This window comes from Scophthalmus maximus, chromosome 10, assembly GCF_022379125.1.
Source record: "Scophthalmus maximus strain ysfricsl-2021 chromosome 10, ASM2237912v1, whole genome shotgun sequence".
Taxonomy (NCBI): domain Eukaryota; kingdom Metazoa; phylum Chordata; class Actinopteri; order Pleuronectiformes; family Scophthalmidae; genus Scophthalmus; species Scophthalmus maximus.
Genome location: NC_061524.1, coordinates 7,125,711 through 7,145,647, shown reverse-complemented (window position 1 = coordinate 7,145,647; position 19,937 = coordinate 7,125,711). Strand labels below are relative to the sequence as shown.

The 19,937-nt window shown below is 42.9% G+C and overlaps 1 protein-coding gene and 1 long non-coding RNA gene across 2 annotated transcripts; one reads left to right on the top strand and one right to left on the bottom strand.

Annotated features, from left to right (window-relative positions):
* The first annotated feature begins 5,409 nt into the window (after window positions 1–5,409).
* Window positions 5,410–19,526, top strand: slc1a4 (solute carrier family 1 member 4). Its single transcript, XM_035605207.2, has 8 exons — window positions 5,410–6,115; window positions 11,730–11,772; window positions 13,309–13,374; window positions 14,460–14,626; window positions 14,755–14,988; window positions 15,473–15,667; window positions 15,760–15,894; window positions 16,649–19,526. Exons 1-8 carry the CDS (start codon window positions 5,601–5,603, stop codon window positions 16,890–16,892), a joined length of 1,599 nt encoding a protein of 532 aa, XP_035461100.2. The 5' UTR covers window positions 5,410–5,600; the 3' UTR covers window positions 16,893–19,526.
* LOC118283349 lies at window positions 14,883–15,573 on the bottom strand. Its single transcript, XR_004784506.1, has 3 exons — window positions 15,281–15,573; window positions 15,117–15,163; window positions 14,883–15,020 (listed from the first exon to the last, which is right to left on the bottom strand). It is a non-coding gene; the product is annotated as an uncharacterized LOC118283349 (long non-coding RNA).
* Window positions 19,527–19,937: the final 411 nt, after the last annotated feature.

Genomic DNA, 19,937 nt, shown 5'->3' with positions numbered 1-19,937 from the left:
CTGCAGCTTTAACGTTCACATTGCAATTCATCGTATCACTGTTCCGCCACCAAACATCGCGTCTTATCATTACACACAACGTCTCCATCGGTTTGGATATTCCCGGCAATGTTAGAAAAAGACACCGCGACGTGATCCTGAAATACAGGGTTCCTCACCAAGTAGGGAATATTTCTGGGTGGATGAATATTTTCTTTTTTTAATTCAGAAAAAAAGTTCGGTAGCGAATAACACAAGACAACCCCGAACACCTCTGTGTGTACCAGCGCAGCCTTTCCATGGTGTAAAGTGGTCTGTTAATGGTATTTCTAGCAGAGGTCCCAGCTGGTGGGACTCGGTAGCTGTTAATGGGACAGAATGTGTTATCTGCATTTCAGTCTGACTCATTTTCCCGTGCGTGTCTCGGCCGGAGCGACTTCGAAACATGTTACGATTGGACGATGTTTAGTTCCCGGGCGTGTGCGTCGGACCTCAGCTCGTATGTAAATGACCTGCATCGTGAGCCGAGCAGATAGCAGCACCAACTCGTACTGTTTATCGACGACTTGTGTCTCGTTTCTCTCACTATGTTTGAATTTTGGAGTGCTTGTTTTAATTTCTTTCTTTTTTGTCAATGAAGTTATTTATTCATAATGGGTTTTTTTCTTTTCCTTTTCTGTGTAAATATATTTATTTTGGATGTGAAGTGAACATTTGGATTGTAAATGCGTGTACAGAATGTGTGGTAGGAATGTACTTCAGATAGGAATGTATCTGAGTGTGGAATTATGGGTGGAAGCCATTTTTTTATATACAAAAAGTAGTTCTATTATGTTGTTTATTTGTTTGTTTGTTGTCATAGATATTTTTTTTCCCTTTTTTGTGGGTCAGCAGCCACAACTTTTTACATCTTTTGTACTCATATTTTTGTTCATCCTTTTTCCAGTTGATGCAGCAATACTCAAAAACCCGTCTCCAAACCTTCAGATGTCAAGACTCCAAAGCCTGTCCTGGACACTTCAATGCCAAAAGTAATGTACATAGTTTGAACAACATTCGAGCTCCTGAGACTTCTCTGATCAGTGTTTGTTACCGGATCGGTTTTAGCGCTGCCCGAGCGCGCGGAGGCGGTGGTTCGATTCAGCCGGGAAAAGACCGACGCCAGTCGAGGCCGATTCCCTCTACGAAGGCTGTATTTTACACAGACCTCAGAGCTGTGCCTTTTTCTATGCAATAGATCACAGAGAGAGAAACTATCAGCTGATCACTGTATTGGCGTCCAAACGCGGACTGTACATACATGTATGTATGTATGTTCTACAGTCCACACTTGGATCCCAATATATATACGTGTATATATGAGATAAATGGACAGCTGTCTGTGAATTTGAAACAGTCTTACTTTTGTAGTTTTATATATATATATATATATATATATATATATATATATATATATATATATACATATATAAATATATATATATATACAATAAACTGTAAAAAGAGCAAATGTCTGTTGTGTCTCCTCACTGTCTCGTATTGTCCACAGTTTGGTTTTTGACATGCATGTACATAACCTGTAAATAGCCGGATATATTTCCCTTGAGATTTGGTGGAGACCTGTTGAACTTTAGTGTGTCATCGTTGACATTTTGCACACGAAACTTAGATTAAGGTATAACATTTGTTTTTTTACACTCAACTGTAATCACTCAAATATCAGTATTATTACTGAAACATTTAGTTGTATATCAGACTCTTCTGATCACTTTGACTGGCAAAGCCGTTTAAATGCTCACAAGCTGTAGGTGCACGGGTTCATCCCAGTCACGTGTGGCATCCGATCAGAAGTGTTTCAGCCAAATCAGTCTGTGTTCAGTTGTTACTGGAGAAAACCAGGAGGATGTTTGTGTCCCTCCATCAGGTCGGGGTCGTCAGGGCGAACGGCACAGACTGGATCAGGTTTGATATTTAATAAATGTTTTCACCAGCTCCATTCACTGGCTGTTCACCGTTATAAAGCTCAGCCTGTGTCTTCACTGTGCTTCTTTCTTTCTTTCTTTCTTTTTTTCCTTCTTCTTTTCCCCCCTCTTCTAGTTCACACGCGGCACAGCGCCAACATTTGCCACTGTCGAACAGCCTCGACTCCTGATCTGCCGGCCGGGGGTTATTTCCAGCATTCAGGCCACACAGCTGTGAGGGGAAGGGGGACAGTCTGTCTCTATTGGCGGAGGGAGGGAAAGTTTAGCTCAACTTAGCAACAGCCGAGCTAAGGTCACCGAGGACAACGCAGATGACAGCAGAGCAGAGGCAAAGAGACAGAGGGCTGCTTCTCTCTCTCTCTCTCTCTCTCTCTCTCTGTCTGTCTGTCTGTCTGTAGCCGAGGTGCTGCCATTTTATTACTCTATGAATCTCATTAAAACATCAGATTATTCTTTTATAAAACACGCCTGTCATTATAACCCTTAAAAATAATATTTCAGGACGTGAATATATTTTATCAATACAATTTTGTGAAAGGTGGACACCCCCCCCCCCCCCCCAAGAACCCCTTCCCAGCAAAATTCAGCAAAAGCTTATCAGCCAGTCAAAAAATGTAACATATCACATGAAATAATTAACACTGTGAGTTAAATAATTCAAATGGAGATGAAGAAATGTATGATCCAAGTTCATACTGTGAAGTAAAATGAATAAATAATAAGAAATAGAATAAAATATTACAACAATAAAATGATGATAATAATATTACAGCCATAATAATCATTTTTTTTAAGCATATTTCATACAAAAACAGGAAATGTACTTTATAGAAGCAAGAAGTATGAAGCTTAAATATTGTCATTTATTTTCATGTTTTTTTCTCTACTCTCTTGTTACAGTAGCTCGCCTCTGTCTGCTGTGCGGAAACAGTCGCTTTGTTACGGCGCCACCTCGTGGTGAATATCTAGAGGTGCACCGAGGATGCACGCGGGGGACGAATGTAACGTGCACGGTGAACAACATGAGCTGACCATGGTGCTGACTCCGCCCCCCGTCTGTCACTCACAGGTCCAAGTCCTCCTCGTCTCACGTGGAGGATGAAACGCGCGTAAAACAAATCAAAGTGACCCACGAATGAAAGATGAAGTGTATTCGACCTCTTGTTCTGTCCGTGTTTTGTTTTTCATCAAGCACACACACAATCCAACTAACTTTCATTTGCATGGATCGCCAAGAAAACTCAGCAAACTCCCTGCTAGTAAGGAACAAGTCACCCATCATTCTAAATTGACCGTGGCAGTAAAAAAAATAAAAGCCAAAATTGGAAAAACTCCCTGCCTGCAATGTAAAATCTTATAGAAACAAATTTCTCCATCTTTAACATGTCTATCTCTGCTCATGATCTGAGAGTTCCTGGATGAGAGTGAGGACTCTTGGATTCACTGACAATTGCTTCCTGTTTTTCTTTGTTTCAAGGATGCACAACAAAAACGGAATGCTCAATTAATGTGCTGTACATTCTTCTGATCATTTTTTCAGCTAAAAAAGGTGTTTGCTGGTCCAGATCCACTGAATTCTTATTAGAGAACAGTCCCGGCTGTTCCACTCATATGGAAGACACAATAAGACTGGATGGGGAAGACGCTCCACTAGAACTTCAAAACATGGCAGTGTTCATGTAATATTTCCTAACATTAGCTCTGGCTCCTTCAGTCACTGGACAACTCATGGCACGTCCTTCCACAACATGCTCCTTCAAGTGAGCCGTTGCTGTGACAACATGCTCCTTCAGGTGAGCCGTTACTGTGACAACATGCTCCTTCAGGTGAGCCGTTACTGTGACAACATGCTCCTTCAGGTGAGCCGTTACTGTGACAACATGCTCCTTCAAGTGAGCCGTTACTGTGACAACATGCTCCTTCAAGTGAGCCGTTACTGTGACAACATGCTCCTTCAGGTGAGCCGTTACTGTGACAACATGCTCCTTCAGGTGAGCCGTTACTGTGACAACATGCTCCTTCAAGTGAGCCGTTACTGTGACAACATGCTCCTTCAAGTGAGCCGTTACTGTGACAACATGCTCCTTCAGGTGAGCCGTTACTGTGACAACATGCTCCTTCAAGTGAGCCGTTACTGTGACAACATGCTCCTTCAGGTGAGGCGTTACTGTGACAACATGCTCCTTCAGGTGAGCCGTTACTGTGACAACATGCTCCTTCAGGTGAGCCGTTACTGTGACAACATGCTCCTTCAGGTGAGCCGTTACTGTGACAACATGCTCATCGGGTGAGGCGTTACTGTGACAACATGCTCCTTCAGGTGAGCCGTTACTGTGACAACATGCTCCTTCAGGTGAGCCGTTACTGTGACAACATGAAACTGGCCTCACACGACGCTGGTGACACTGCAATGTACAGTAGCGAGGTTATTAAAAATGATTTCAAATAGAAATTCACCAAAATTATCCAAGAGCATTTCTTGTCCAAAAGAAGAGCTGTAGTGTGACCATCGTAAGTCCATCTTTGTCTGTGGTGATTTTGGTAACACTACAGTGAAGAGCAGTGAACCTATAGATTTTTTTGTGGCGCTCGTCTTTTCGGCGAGGCACTTTGCAGACGGTCCCTGGGCACTCGCCTCGCTGCCGCTGCACATAGAGACACGTGTCATTCCTCCTGCGCGGAATTCAGGTCAATTGGATGGAAATGTCATACTGTAGCTCATTGAGTATACAATTGTGATTGGAAAGAGGCTACGCTTGTGTTTATAGCACGTTTCGTTTGTAAGTTATTGAACCGAAAAGTCCGAATCCGTCAATATCTCTCCAACTCTTGTCTTTCCGGACTCCTCGGGAACAGTTTCCCGCGGGGCCGCTGTCACGTCAGGTGTACAAACACAAATCTTTACTTTTTAAAGTGTCATTTGTTTTGTTCTTTTGTCTAAAAGAAAATGTGTTTCATCAATTTACAAGTAGGCCAGCCTACAATGAAATACAAAGAACATTAAGAAATGGGTTTTTTAAAACCGTATATTTAAATGTAAACAGCGTAATTTGTAACTTAGACAGAATAGTACAGTTCATTTTAGGGTAAATACATGTTTTTGACTTAATGCTATTTTTCTGTTTATTTGACAATAATTATTTATTTTCACAGTAAAATTAGGTGTTTTCTACATATTATGACAGTAAAATTAAAAGTTGTATACTGATTCTTGATTACGGGTAATTTAATGTATTTAAAACGGTGATGTGCTATTTTGGATTTTACAGTCCTTTATCGCTTTTTGAATTCAGCAGAGGGAACTGTGCCACATTGCCCGGGCAGCCTCGGGCAATCCCCCCCTGCTCTTGCATCATTTGTTCTCTCTGAAAGTGGAGGAAACTGTGCGCATGTTCCGCCGGCTCCGCCTCCCATTGGCTCCCTGCTCCTGCGCTGCGCTCAGCCTCCCAGTCCGGAGCAGCCTTCGCGCAGGAGAGGTGAGTGCGCGCAGACGTCTGGTTGACTCCATCCCGCGCTGACTGTGGACGGACTCAGCTTCCGACCCCCGACCCGACCCCCGATCCCGACCCCGACCCGACCCCGATCCCGACCTCGACCCGACCCCGCGCGCACGCTGCTCCAAAGGGCCACAGTGAAACGATGGAGAAAGGCAGCGAGATCAACGGGCACGCGGTGCCCCGCTCGGCCTCCACCGAGCAGATCGCGGGGAAGAGCGCGTCGGGCAGCTTCGCGCAGAAGGCGGCGGCGTGTCTGAGCAAGAACCTGCTGGTGATCATGACGGTGTCCGGCGTGCTGGTGGGCGTCGGGCTCGGCATGGCGGTGCGCAACATGAACCTGACCAAGGCGCAGATGACTTACTTCGCCTTCCCCGGCGAGATGCTCCTCCGGATGCTGAAGATGATCATCCTGCCGCTGGTCGTCTGCAGCCTCGTCTCCGGCGCCGCCAGCCTGGACACGCGCTCGCTGGGCAAACTGGGCGGCATCGCGGTCGCCTACTTTCTGGTGACCACGCTGATCGCGTCGGGCATCGGCGTGACGCTGGCGTTCATCATCAAGCCCGGCGTGGGCGCGGGGGGGCTGAACAGCAACAGCCTGGGGCTGGAGAGCGTCACCAGCGACAAGGAGACCGCCGACTCCTTTCTGGACCTGGCCAGGTACCGTGGCGGCCGAGACGACAGAGATAAGGGATGAGGTTGCTGCGATGCTGCAGTAGTTATGAAGATGTAGTTGTGGCACAGTGACAGCTGCAGGCACAGAGTGGCCCGACGCTTGGAGCGATCCTCAGACTCCGGTGTGCATGTTCCTGTATGAGTTGATATCCCAAAAGAAACCACCTAACCCTTTGGTTTATCTTACACCACTGGTGGTGGTGGTGGTGGTGGTGGTGTGTTATCAGTCTTTATAGATAATTACACAGCTCCCTTGCTCCTAATCCCTTAAAAAACTTTGCACAAGTTGGCACAAATCATTTTGGTACATGCTGAATGAATAGCGACAACTCCATCTTTCACCTCCTTACAGTACCTCCAGAGTATTTAACTTGAGTGCTGTGCAGTTTTTGAAGCGCTTGTATTATTTCCGTGTCGCGTCATTTTATACGCCACCACATTTATTTGACAGCTGCTGAACTTTTCCTGATGTAAGACTCCTATTTGACTATTCAAACATCAAATGTTCTCTATAACAATATGAAACACGGGTCACTTTGAATACTCGCGGTGATAAATGAGCTAAACTTTTGTACTTTTACTTAAGTTGGACTTTGAATATATGCCTTGCAAGTAAGAACGTTGTTTTTTTGCGTTGACGCTGTGCCACTTTGTCATGCTGTCCCTCTTGCTTTGTCCTTTGAGCGGGAAAGGGGGGAATGAAGGTGAGGTTGCATGTTGGACTTTCGCAGAGGCGTTCCAACCAAGGTCTTGTGAACTGTTTTTTGAAACTTTTGAATGTGGAAAAATGTAGATAACAGCCTTATGGCAGCTTCAGCCCACAAGATACCAGAATATTTTTGCTGCATGGCCTTCGGTGACGCACGCGGGAGCTCTCCTAATAATAAGTTCCCACCGTCGAGGGAAAGCTGACAGCTGCTGAAGGAGTGGAGTGTATTTTGAGGGGTTAAGGTTAGCACGGGGCTTTGCCAACTTGTTTATCCGTCATCGCTTGTAATCGCTCCGACACCCTGGAGCGACCGTTGCCGCACCTTTGGAACCACAACACACACGTTGAAACATTTTGAAACTGTGTGTGTGTGTGTTGTGGATCAAAAGGTGCGGCAACGGTCGCTCCTGGGTGTCGGGTCAGGACACTGGAGTTGTGTTCAGGTGAGAGTGCAGACGATAGATGGAGGCGGAAGCAGTCGTAGAGTTCAGCGTATGTATCGAGATGCAGTCCAGCATGCCAAATACAAGGTCATCACCTTTTAGGTACAATCAGAAGGAAGGGGGGCTCAGAGAAGTCTTGAATGAGTCTAACTGAGGATTCACCGCCTATTATATACGATGAGATCCTCTGAGCTTAGGAGTGGTTTGTTCTAGATCACAGGAGGGTGAATGTCTTCGATCCTTCGATCCATAAACACAAAGCTGACAAGTCAAATGCATACGGCCGTGTTCGATACGGGAAAGGGCGAAGAGGTGGAGGGGTAAACTACCGGCAGCACCGTCTGCTGCTCCCAAACTGTTGCAATTCTCCCCTTATCTCCATAGCAGGTGGACAGTCGGCTTTTATTTCTCAGTGATACACTGCTGAGTTTGTCCTCGTGACCACTCGCTCCAGTATATTTAAGGGAGGATGAGACTAGTACAGAATATGAAAACAAATTCTTGCTTAGCATCTCATCTACTCTTCTTTTGCTACAGATTCCTCTGAAGCTGACAGCTCAGAATGTGTTTAAAACAGGATCATATGTTTTTTTTCTGGTCTCTAGACGCGTGCAGAGACCGCAGATGTTGTGAAAGATTCATTGTAAAACTTGCCAAGTGGGACTATGGAACTGGAGATGGCTGCGAGTACATTTCTGAGGTCCCATTCTGTAGCACCAGCAGGTTTGACAGATGATTGAGTCCACATAGTTCAGGTCTGTAACTGCTTCTACTCCGGAGCCGTACGAGCAGGGGTGTAGCACCACATTCTGGGCCCTACGCATAAGCAGGCCCCAACTATGATGCCGATTCTGTTATGACAACTGTGTGTGTGTTTTCCAGACTTTACTTTCTTGAGGGAACACATGACAAAGTCACCGGTCAGTAGGTTAGCTGACAAAATCTCATGCCGAGTCGTGATGGGCGGCTAAACCATTTTGCGCCTTTCGAAAGGGGTGAGAGGGCTCTCAGAGACCCTCCACTATTTTTTTTAAATACATAGTGTAGTCTCTCAACCAATGTAACAATTTTGTAATTTATGTTATGACACGAATTACTTAGGAAACACTAATTACACTATTTGGACCCTGGGTAGAGTGCCGCCCCCCACCCCCCTCCCCCAGTGCTACGCCCGTGCACACGAGAGTGCACTATTAATATGAATCAGTAAATCCTCAGTAGCTCGACTTATAGTACAGAATGCTGCTGCTCGCATTTTAACCAACACCAAGCGCACAGGGCCCCAATTATATATATATGTTATTTATATATATATATATATGTCTATATATATCCCAATTATTTGCTCCCTTCACTGGCTGACAGTTACATTTAGGATGCATTTGAAGATTCTTTAAATAACCTTTAAAGCTCAGCGTGGTCTGGCCCCCTGGCCCCTAGATATATCATGGAGTCACTAACTTCCTATGCTCCAAGTCGTAACCTATGTGATCTTTTTCCCCATTGTGGGACGAATAAAGCAATATCTAATCTAATCTTAACCAACACTTGTAGTTCCTCAGTCAAGGCTGGTAACTAAGGGTGACCGAGCCCTGAAATTCCTTGCCTGAGGAGATTAGACTTCACCAGCAGTCTACCAGTTTTTTAAATCATTGCTTAAACCATATTTCTATACGAAAGACTTTTAATGCCTGAGTTGGGTTGAACTGTTGTTTTTCTCTTTTGTTATCTCTCTATTTCTTCTTTTGTCTTTGTTTTGCTCCGTGCTCTTTTGTTCCTTTTACAAAAGTTGTAAAGCACTTTGTAACCTTGTTTAAATAAGTGCTATAGAAATACACTTCCGGCAATACTGTTTGTCAGGTCCTTGTCAGTGTTTGACAATCTACACACACAATTAATTAATGTAAATATATTCATATTTTCTGCTTTCTTAACTCCCGCATGTGCATTACCCCAAGTGCAATAATTCAGCTTGTTTTGTATTATTTGTGTCTTATAGCTTTTTATTTATATACTTGCACTTAAACTAGTGCAGTTTGTTCTCTTTCAGTTATTGTGGGTTGACTAATTTCGTTGCACCCACTCACCCTGTCCCCTCTCCCAGTGTGTTTAATCTCTGTGCCAGTACGTGTCAGTTCCTCTGTGATGAGCAGACCAGACGTTTGTTTAGCCTTCCATGTTTATTTTACCCTTACAGGTTTTTGACCTCGCCCCCGTCTCATCCCCTTTGTTTGTCTTCCTGTGTATCGACAGGCTTCCCGGTGATTTGTGCGTTCAGGACCTCTGGCTTGTGGTTCACCAGCTGTTAACTGAGCAACTTTTAGTGAAAACCCTCTTCGGCTGTCTGGAAATTTAAACGATTGTTCTTGATGTTTGGCTCCAATTACTTTCAATTACAATTCAAGTTGTTATGTAATAGAGCTTTGGAAATCAGACCACATGAGAGGAGGCAGTGGGGCTCTTGTGCGGAGCCTCGGTGGGAAAAACATGCCCGCTCTTCGGCTCTGGTTTCTTGGGTTAATCCAGATCCTCACCCCGATCATGTGACTGACGCCTTCATGGAGGGAAGAAGAGCTCAGGAGGCCTTTGCTCTGTTTTTCTGTGGCAACCAGACTTTGATATAAAATCAGTAGGAAAAGAAAAGAGATGACTAAGTGAAGATAACATGTCTACCTGCCGGTGTGGCCAGTGGAGCTAAGGCATTTAAGAACTTGGTCTGAAGTAGCATTTGGCTCTGACTGAGGGCAGAGTTGACGCCAGTCAAAGGGCTATGAACCGAATTGATTGGCTGTGGTGAGTCAAGTGTGATTCTTTGTACAACACAGTAAGACCCCACACGTTTTTATAATGGATTTATAGTTGTGACGAAAGGCACGACGTACCAAACCAGACTGTCTGTGCTTCTAGAGTAGGTTCAGCACTGTTTTATACTAACAGGTATTTGCATTTGTCTGAAGTCTGACTTGTACTGTTTAATGTGGAGCCATGTCCGCTGTTAACCTTGTTTGCCAGATGTTATGGTCAAATCTTAAGAACAGAAGTCATGTGCGAACACCCAGAACAGAAGCAATGGACGCAGCCAAACAACACAATCCCCAAGGGTGTCGAATTAGGAGCAACTGGACTTTGTTGGGATTCTTGACGACGTTTCACCTGTCATCCAAAAGGCTCTTTCACTTCTAACTGTATTGTGGTGAAACCCAGGTATTTAACCCATCGGTGCTCGTCGTACTGTTTCCACTGTCTCCATGGTTGGGATGCAGGCGAACAGAGAAGTCACATCATAGAGTACCGTGGTTTTGTCTGGCTCAAAATCCATGGAGTTTTGGACATGGTGCGGGGGTGTTCCCCACCAAAGGGGTTAAGATGGTGGCTACATGTTTCACATTGTTGAAGGTAACAGAGGTAATGCTGCTGATGATTGGCCTGGGCGGGCTCCCTTCTTTGTGGATCTTGGGGATTCCTAAATTGTGAAACGTGTGAGGTGGGGGCAGCCATGTCCTTCGTGGTAATGTCTAAAGGTCAGACAGGTTGTTTGTTATTTTAAAAAGGGACAGGTAGAAAAACAAGCAAGGATTTATTAACTCGAGACAGAACCATAAAGCTGAAGCATGCTGACTCTTGAATGATTGACCCTGTGGCATCTACAAACAGCCGAATTCAACCGTGAACACAGGGAAGGTGGTCCAGGTGAATGTTTCACCCATGAAACCCTTCTATGTTAATCCAGACCTTTGCTTTACCCCAGTGTGAAAGGATGCTGACTGTGGCTCTTGCTTCAAACCCTGTTTTCAGTTTTCATCACTCGACAATATAAGAACAGGGTCTATCATTCATTACAGAGTGCTGATACTGTATTAAACATCTGTGGTAGTTAGTTACGCTTACACCACATGTGCCCATGTCCTTAACCTCCATGAGTCAAAGTTCTGAAATTGCGTAAATTATGTTAATTTAAGAAAGACATTGCTTATGCAGGATGAAATTAATTATCTTGCCACACACCCTCACATTGTCCCATTTTTTGTTATTTCTTGTCTGTGGAGCCACAAGCTGTAAATTAAATTATTTTACATTCAAATATGAACAAATTATACTGTTTTGTATAAATGACTTGACGTGAAACAAACTGTCACTTAAAGACATCGCTAACAGTTTTTCCTAAAGATATATATTTTTATATATTTTTTGTTAATTTCTTCCACCTGAGAGCATCGACAACACGTTGAAAATCAAGGGTTACCTTTTTTTCCAGTAAACTTTATTCTGTGACCCTAAGCCTATGTAGAAGGAGCATGCAGTTTAAAATTGGAACACAGCTGGAGGCAGCCTCTCTGTAGAGAAACCTGGCAAAATCTGGGACCAAAAAGTCTGAATACAAATACATGAAGTCAAACAACTGCTTATCTAACCATGTTTCTAACTTGTCTCTCTCTTCCTTCATCAGAAATTTATTCCCATCAAACCTGGTGGCTGCTGCTTTCCGTTCGGTGAGTGCCGGAACCTCACTTTTCACCACACCGCACTTGTTTTATCACTTCCTCCTTTTTTTTTTTTTTTACTGCTACTTTCTTTCTGTTTTTCCCCCTGACCACCTGTATGGATTGTTCATCAGAATTTATTTCACCAGCCACGCAGATGCCACTCCATGTTCATTTACTGGCTGCGGCGCTGAGAGCCTCTTAATGAGGAGCCGTTCAGAATAGACACCGGCTGCTCTCCGCTGCTCGCCCAAATGCCTCTTTTCCTTGTCCTTTACCAGCCGTTACCATGGCGAGACCATTCCATTCCCACCAGCCTAGCAACCCACCTCGCCTCGCTGCTTTTGAACATGGCCCACTCCTCTTCCTAGAATTATGATCCTGTCTGCTTGGGCTAAAATAGGAAACAGGAAAGTTCAATATTTGGGGATGTGGAGATACAGAATGGCTATGCACACACACAAAAGATAGCTATATACTTGTGCACGCACACACACTTATTAGACACACACACACACACACACACACACACTTGTGACCAAGTTTAGACCATTTAACCAATGGTCTATACTTGCCTAAGGCCAGGCCAGTGAATAATAAACCCACAAGCAAGGTAGTGACTTCTCACAGGGGGACTAAATGGACTTTCAAAATGCAGTCGGGTCATTGAGTTCTATATTCAACCCACCCACTCATCCACCCAGCCTGTACAGTGGTAGAGCCCCTGTGGAATTGTTCCAAGTGTGGATTAAACCAAGACTGCAGAGCAGAGGGGAGATTTACACAGGACGAGCCGTTGCATTTTTAAAAAAGACTTTTTAAACGAATGAAGTGTAAGATTTAGATTCTGGGGAAGGCCGTCTTCTCAGTTTTCTGACTGTCGATTGTGCTACATGCTTCTGCATGTCCAAGAATATTTCAATATCAAGAGACTGCAGCTTCATTTAAAGTCTGTATAGGTCTGTATAGATGTAGGGAACCTTTATCCTATAGGGCTGTTTAAATAATACCAGAGAGGGAGAGACAGAATCGTTGCAGGGCTGGTGTGTCCAGTTGAGTGTCTGAAAATCTGGCCCACAACATAAAAGCTGTTTTATTTTTCCTGCTTAGAAATATCTGAAAAACCGCTCACATAAGTAGAATGCCTGTATAATATCAGAATTGTATATTGTACAAAATGTTCTTAATCATCAGAAAAAAACTGTTGACTTGAGACTAACAAAATGTAAGAGTCGCTCTGATTAAATGGTTGACTTTAAAAGAGTACTAATTTTGTCCACTTTCTCTCAGAGAGAGAAAACATATCATATTGTCTTTAAATAACAAACTACTACTACTGCTTTTAAGAGGAGGTTTAAGAGTTTAAGATTATTGGTATTTGTTTCAATGGGGATGTGTCAGGATACAGCACAGACATTTTCAATAATTTATATTTTGACACTGGAGCTGCACATTTCAGCACTAGAATGACCTAAACAAAAATGCACGAATGAACAGCATCAAACGAAATTACTACAACAAGTTTTCCTGTCCTTCATTTTTCAGTATGCCACCGACTACAAGATGGTTGCTGTGGGAAACGACACCAATGGGACCACCCTCTATCAAAAGGTATGAATGGTCACAGCTGGAAAAAAGTAGGACTGAACAACCCTCTTTACCTTGTCCTCAAAACAAAGGCCAGGATCAAAAAGGGCCCCCAGATCTCTTGGAACTGGCTTAATATATTGTGATAGAGTCCAACAGTTTAAATCAGAAAGGGCATCGGTACTTTGAGTCAGGCTACTAGTATTTGTGGACTCTTTCAGAATATAACTGTGTGTCGTCAGCATAACAATGACTTTACGTTTTGTTAACTGATAAGGGAAGCATATAAATGAGAAATTAACAGACCCTGAATTGACCCTTGAGGAACCCAAATTCTGAAACGGGGGCAAATTCCTCAGTGTTGTTAATCCGACAGGTTTCGCATCTTTCTGAAACCAGCAATTGCAAACTCAAGTTAGTTTTACTACCCTTCTATGGAGACTATGGATGTTCATCACAGTCCATGTTGGGTCACAGAGAAGTTTATGGTGAGCTTGTTGATTTAACAGTTGGATGTTGTGTGTGTTGAACAAAAAAACATGTCAGCGTAAAAGACTTTTTAGATTTTGGGCTTTTAGCAGCACCACTTAAATAACTCAGATTTGACTAAATTTGCACATTGAGCACTCATCAGTTATATCCTATAGCTTTTTCCTCAGTGGCCATGGTTTACCCCCATTCGCCCAGTTAGGGAGACAATCGGGGGGAGATCTGATCTTGGCATCTGTCCATGGTATTTGTCTGTCATGGGTCATGGTGGACAGTACCCCCCGGGTGCCAGGGGATGAAGCTGGTGGAGCTGTGGGAGAACTCAGGACAATAGGAGAGGATTGAGCTCAGGATTTGTCCTTGTCCTTTTTCGTTAACCATCATCCAGTTCACTGAATCCTTCATCTGCCGTCGGACCTGGGCACCCAAGCACGCACACTCTGTAGCAAGAGGTGCAGTATATATTGGTGCTATTGTCCAACATCTCCATAATGAAATGCAGCACATGAGGTGCTAAGCTAAGAAAACTTCTTCAATGTGTCTTGTTTTAAAGTTGTATATAAAATGTTCATGCTCATGTGGAGTTGGTCCACCATTCAAGTCTCCGCTGTGTGTCTTAGGTTCCTATTGGTACAGAAATTGACGGCATGAACATCCTGGGTCTGGTTTTATTCGCCATGGTGTTTGGTGTGGCCCTGAAAAAGCTGGGGGATGAGGGGGAGGAACTCATTCGCTTCTTCAATGCTTTCAACGAGGCTACCATGGTGCTGGTGTCCTGGATCATGTGGTGAGTAGAGCTGGATGCATATGGGATTTTACAGGTGCATTGATATCTGGTTTTTGATAATACTCAATATGTCGTAAATGTCAATCAAACAATCTTTTTCTCCTTCTACATTTTGTTGTTTCTCTCAGGTATATCCCTTTTGGCATCATGTTCCTGGTGGGCAGTAAGATTGTTGAGATGGAAGATGTGGTTCTTCTGGTCACTAGTCTGGGAAAATACATCTTTGCTTCGATCCTGGGCCACATCATCCACGGAGGCATCGTCCTGCCTCTCATCTACTTCGGCTTCACACGCAAGAACCCGTTCAGTTTCCTGTCAGGCCTCATCACCCCCTTCACCACTGCCTTTGCCACCTGCTCCAGGTATACTGTCACATCACAGGGATCCATATGAACTGTATTGATAGGTAAAAAGCAATTTTAATTTCATATATAGAAACATATGTGAGTTAACCGTCAGATAGAGGCCAATTTCACACTGTGTGACTTACATTGTAGATCCCAGTTACCAATGTCCCACCAAGAGAGAATATCTAACCTTGAGAAACAGAGATGCTGGCGTCATAGCTATCCTACAGACAGTAAACCTTTGTTAATGGTGAACGTAGAGTCGCATTACCTCATACGCAAAGAGATAATATTGTAGAAATGATACCTGAGGTTTTGCTGCTCAGAAGTGGAAGCTCTAGGTCACTGGGCAGCGGAGGCATTTGCAGGGATGCGGAGGTTCCAGGTCTTTGTTTGAACTTGAATGTAAAAAAAATGTTTGGCATTACATTCACTTGAAAGGCTGACAAAAATGCAATAAATTCACTACTGTATTGTATCTCTCCCTGTCAATCACCAGTTCAGCAACTCTTCCCTCTATGATCAAGTGTGTTGAGGAAAATAATGGTGTGGACAAACGCATTAGCCGCTTCATCCTACCCATTGGAGCCACAGTTAACATGGATGGGGCAGCCATTTTTCAGTGCATTGCTGCCGTCTTCATTGCTCAGCTCAACAATTTTGAGCTGAATGCCGGACAGATCTTCACCATCCTGTGAGTTTCCTTTTGGTCAGCTGAACTTTTCAGAGATGAAAACAGAACAGTGCATTTTTCTCATTCATGAAATGATGTATTAATATTTCTAGGGTGACAGCCACGGCCTCCAGTGTTGGCGCAGCAGGCATCCCAGCGGGCGGCATCATCACCATCGCCATAATCCTGGAGGCCATTGGCCTGCCAACCAATGACCTGTCCCTCATGCTGGCTGTTGACTGGATTGTGTGAGTACAGCCTGCGAACCCGAGTGACTCTCACATTAGAAAACGCACAAAGCTACCTCTAATCACATACACGCACACCTTGCCAACATTACAGTAAGAAAAAGTAATTCAGAGTTTCCCAAAAGGCAGGTCAGTAGGCAGGAAGCAAGGGTACACGGTGTGAAAAAAATACCCCTCAGCTCCACTGTTTTGTAATGACAAAGCAAATAAACACGCTGCAATATAAGTAAAATATATATAAAACAAAAAATATAAACACAAAATAAGTGTTTTACATTTGAAAAATAATTCCTGCTCCATGAGATAGGTCAAAGGCGGTACAAAAGTATGGCTTTCAAAACTCACTCCAGGGCCTCAACTAGTTCTCATGTTTCTGCAACAAAAACAGAAGATTTGAAGATAAGTAACTCGATCTTGAACTGAAGGAGTTCAAAGGTGATGTGGCCCCTCCATGCATTTGCTTGCTTGATAGGGAAGGCTCTTTGCTCCTTTTAGGCATTTCTTCTAGTTTTTCTTGAGGAAATAGTGTACATTTAGCATAGAGAATAATAGGGCAGTGAATTGGAGTAGCTTATAGATAATAAAGATGAACTCTGGTAGAAGACATTTACTCCAAAGCATTAAAAATCTTAACGTCAGGGATTCTACACGACATAACCGCTTTTAACCGTTTAATATAATCTGAGCTGTTTGATATGAAGAAGACTGACCTGTGCACGCCTGACACTTTCTGTTATGACCACTTTGTATACAGGGATCGCACCACCACTGTGGTGAACGTGGAGGGCGATGCTCTGGGTGCCGGAATCCTCCACCACATCAACCAGATGGAGATGAAGAAGCAGCAGCAGCAGCAGCAGCAGCAGGACGGGGAGCTGGCGGAGGTCCGGGTGGAGGCAGTGGCCAACGCCCAGGCAGAGGGGGAGACCTCGCCACTAGTCATGCACCAAGTCAAAGGCGCAGAGGGCCTGCCGGAAGCTATCGAGTCTGTCTTGTGAACACAGCAAGACTTCTTTTTTCATCTCCTGTGACCTTTTAACAATGCTGACATTGCTGCTGATGGGACACAATTCTGACTCGGTGTCCATTGAAAAAAGCAACGACAAACAAAACAAGGTCGCTGATGGTTTCACTTGTTAGGGGAAAAGTGCCATAGTAACAGTATTGACAGGCCTCGGTTTACTTGCTGCTGCTAATTTGGAATTTGATCACTTTTGTTATTGTCTCAAGAGTTTAGTTTTCATCCAAGTATTTGAATGCAAATTGGCATCTGAAAATCGATAATTTTCCTCAGTAATTCAATTTTCTATTTTCAATTTTTTAATCTTTATCAAACATTTGACGTCAAACAGTGATGGAAACACACAGTGTAAAATATCTCCCATAAATGTCATAGTTCATTCTGTCTCATGCACTGTGTGAGATGCTCATAGCCATAAGTTTGTATAGAACATCTTTGTCCTTCGTTTTAGTATGAAATAGGGAACTCTTTTTCCCAGGTTAACTAATTGTCATAATCTAGAGAGAAGCCTTGCAAACTTCTGTTTGCCGACCATCAGCAAACATTGACTTGTCAAACATGTCAAACATTTGGACAGCAACATGTTGACTGCAGGGTCCCTATGACCCAGTTTGCTCAGTATGATGACGATGGACGAACATTACCAAACTTCATTTCCCAATTCATATCAGCATTTTATAAGGATGTTTAGCTAATTTTGTAATGAGAGCGGCCTTCTTTTCCAATTTTGCTCCTGGGGTCTGGGTCCCGATAATGGCTTCGGTCAGTTTGCATGTACGCACCGAGGAGGCTGTTTGTTTTGAGTTTTGTTTGCTATTTAGCCAGATAAAGAAGTGTTAACATGCAGCTGCGAGTTAGGTAGTTTAGCTAATTTTGCTCATGAGGTTTTTAGACTAATACATGATTAGCTAACTTGATACTTGAATTAGCAGGATAGTTAGATTTATTTTTTGGTGGGAAAAAAAACAGCTCGCTGTCAAAACCAGATTATGAATTAACAAAATTTGTTCAATCCTGTTGAAACAGAAGAGTAGTAAATACTTAAATACCATTCTTGCCCCAATTTTTTAAGACCGCTAACATGGCCGCCAGAGGGTGAATTTAAGTGCCGCGGCTCTGTGTTAGCATGTTTTTTACATCTGCTTACTTTCTCCTAAAGATGATGGGGTTTTTATTTAATTAGTTTTTGGTTACAGGCCTGAAATAAGATCAGTTAACATTTTCACATCAATTTTTTCTTCCTATGAAAAAATCCTATTGGCTTTTTGTAGAGGGAAACCAGGGTGATGCTAACTTCCAGTCTGCCCTAAAAAAAAGTACGTCGTCCCTGCAGCCTTCGATTTGAAGGCGTCTTGATGATGTCATGGGATACTGTTAAAGACAGAGTCATGGCCAGAATTACGACTGTAAACACCCTTGATTGACATCATGAAAACACTCCAGTCTTCGTTTTATTCAAGAACACGTATTTGACTTATCTGTGTAGTAATTTAAGTTCACTCAAAACTGAAAGCATCCAATGTTTGCACACATACTGGACCAAAATGAAAGATAACGTCATTATTTTGTGAATCCATTCTGTGATTTTATAAGAATTTTTCTCAGTGTCTAAGGATCACACCATATGACCTCCATTGGAACTGCAAATTACATGAAGATTGCTAATACCTGTATTTTAATTCTTTGTAAGACTTGAGGGGATAGTTCAGTGCAACCTATGCTCTGTCACATCACAATCCAAAAATCCATCCTTTATGGTGGATTATTTTTGTGTACAGTCGATACTGCTCCAAAATAACTGGACCAAGGGATACAAGACTCCATTTAAGATACATGACTTGACCTATGCTGTCCTCTAGTGGTGATAGGGATTAATGTGAAAATTCAGTTCAAGTAATTTAATTTTTTTTAATGTGTTTATTTGATGTATTGTTATTCATAGGGAGAAACTAGAGATAAGACCACTTCATTCCTTTGTCTCGTGATGGCATACCGTATGTGAAGGTGAAGACCATTAAGAGGTAAAGGATCTATATGTCTGTGAAATGAATTTCATTCATGTTGCTGTCACTGTGTTTCGCTCATTATGACGTGGTGATGCTGCTTTAGTTTTGGATCATGGTGTGTATGTTGAAATTGTCTGCTTTAAAGGTGAAGTAAACCCGTATGTCTAACAGTTTCTTATTCAACTTCATCATTTAAGATTTGACACTTTTCTAAGCTAACAACTGCTCCATTAACCTAAAACTGATTTTTTTATGCTGATGTTTTGTTGAGTTGATCTGGTACAATCACATGTAATTACGTGCAATGTGGTGTACCTTATATATTTGATATTAATTTATTGCAATTGTTCTAACTTCTTGTACTACTTGAATTATGATCTTGTAACACTTCATGTCAAAATGTGTTTTGATGATACATTTTAAAATTAATTCTACTGCCAGTGATCCTGATAACCACTTGTTAGAAATGTACTTACATTTTTTTTTTCTTTTCACGAATACCTTGCCTGTGCCATGTCACTGTCTAACACTTTACTGCTGTCTCTTTGGTCCTGCTGTGTGTCAACATTAAAGCTGATACAGTAACAATTTCCATGCAACCAAAATGAGACTGCCACTGCTTTTAATCTTTGATCATTCATTCATAATGTCATTCAGGGCATTACGTCAGGCAGTACGTCATACTGCTTCTGTCCGGCTTGGTCTACCTTAGAGAAGTTTAAAAAATAGATTATCCTGCAGACTGAGGTTGCACTGACCTTTTGTAGAACCAGACCCATTTCATATCAATTATTGATGCTATTTTAAGGGGTGATCATATTTCTGAACACCTCATTCAATTTTCATAAAGTTGCTGAAACTGACAGGATTATTCAGAGATTATTTGACTTGGCACTGACATTCCTGACTTGTTAAGACGGTCAATAAGTCTGTGTGTGAGGTGGTGGAGCCTCCATCACACCTGTCTGTGAGGGAGGTGCTCCCATCTCTGTGGTCAAACAAGGCTTCTTGGTTCT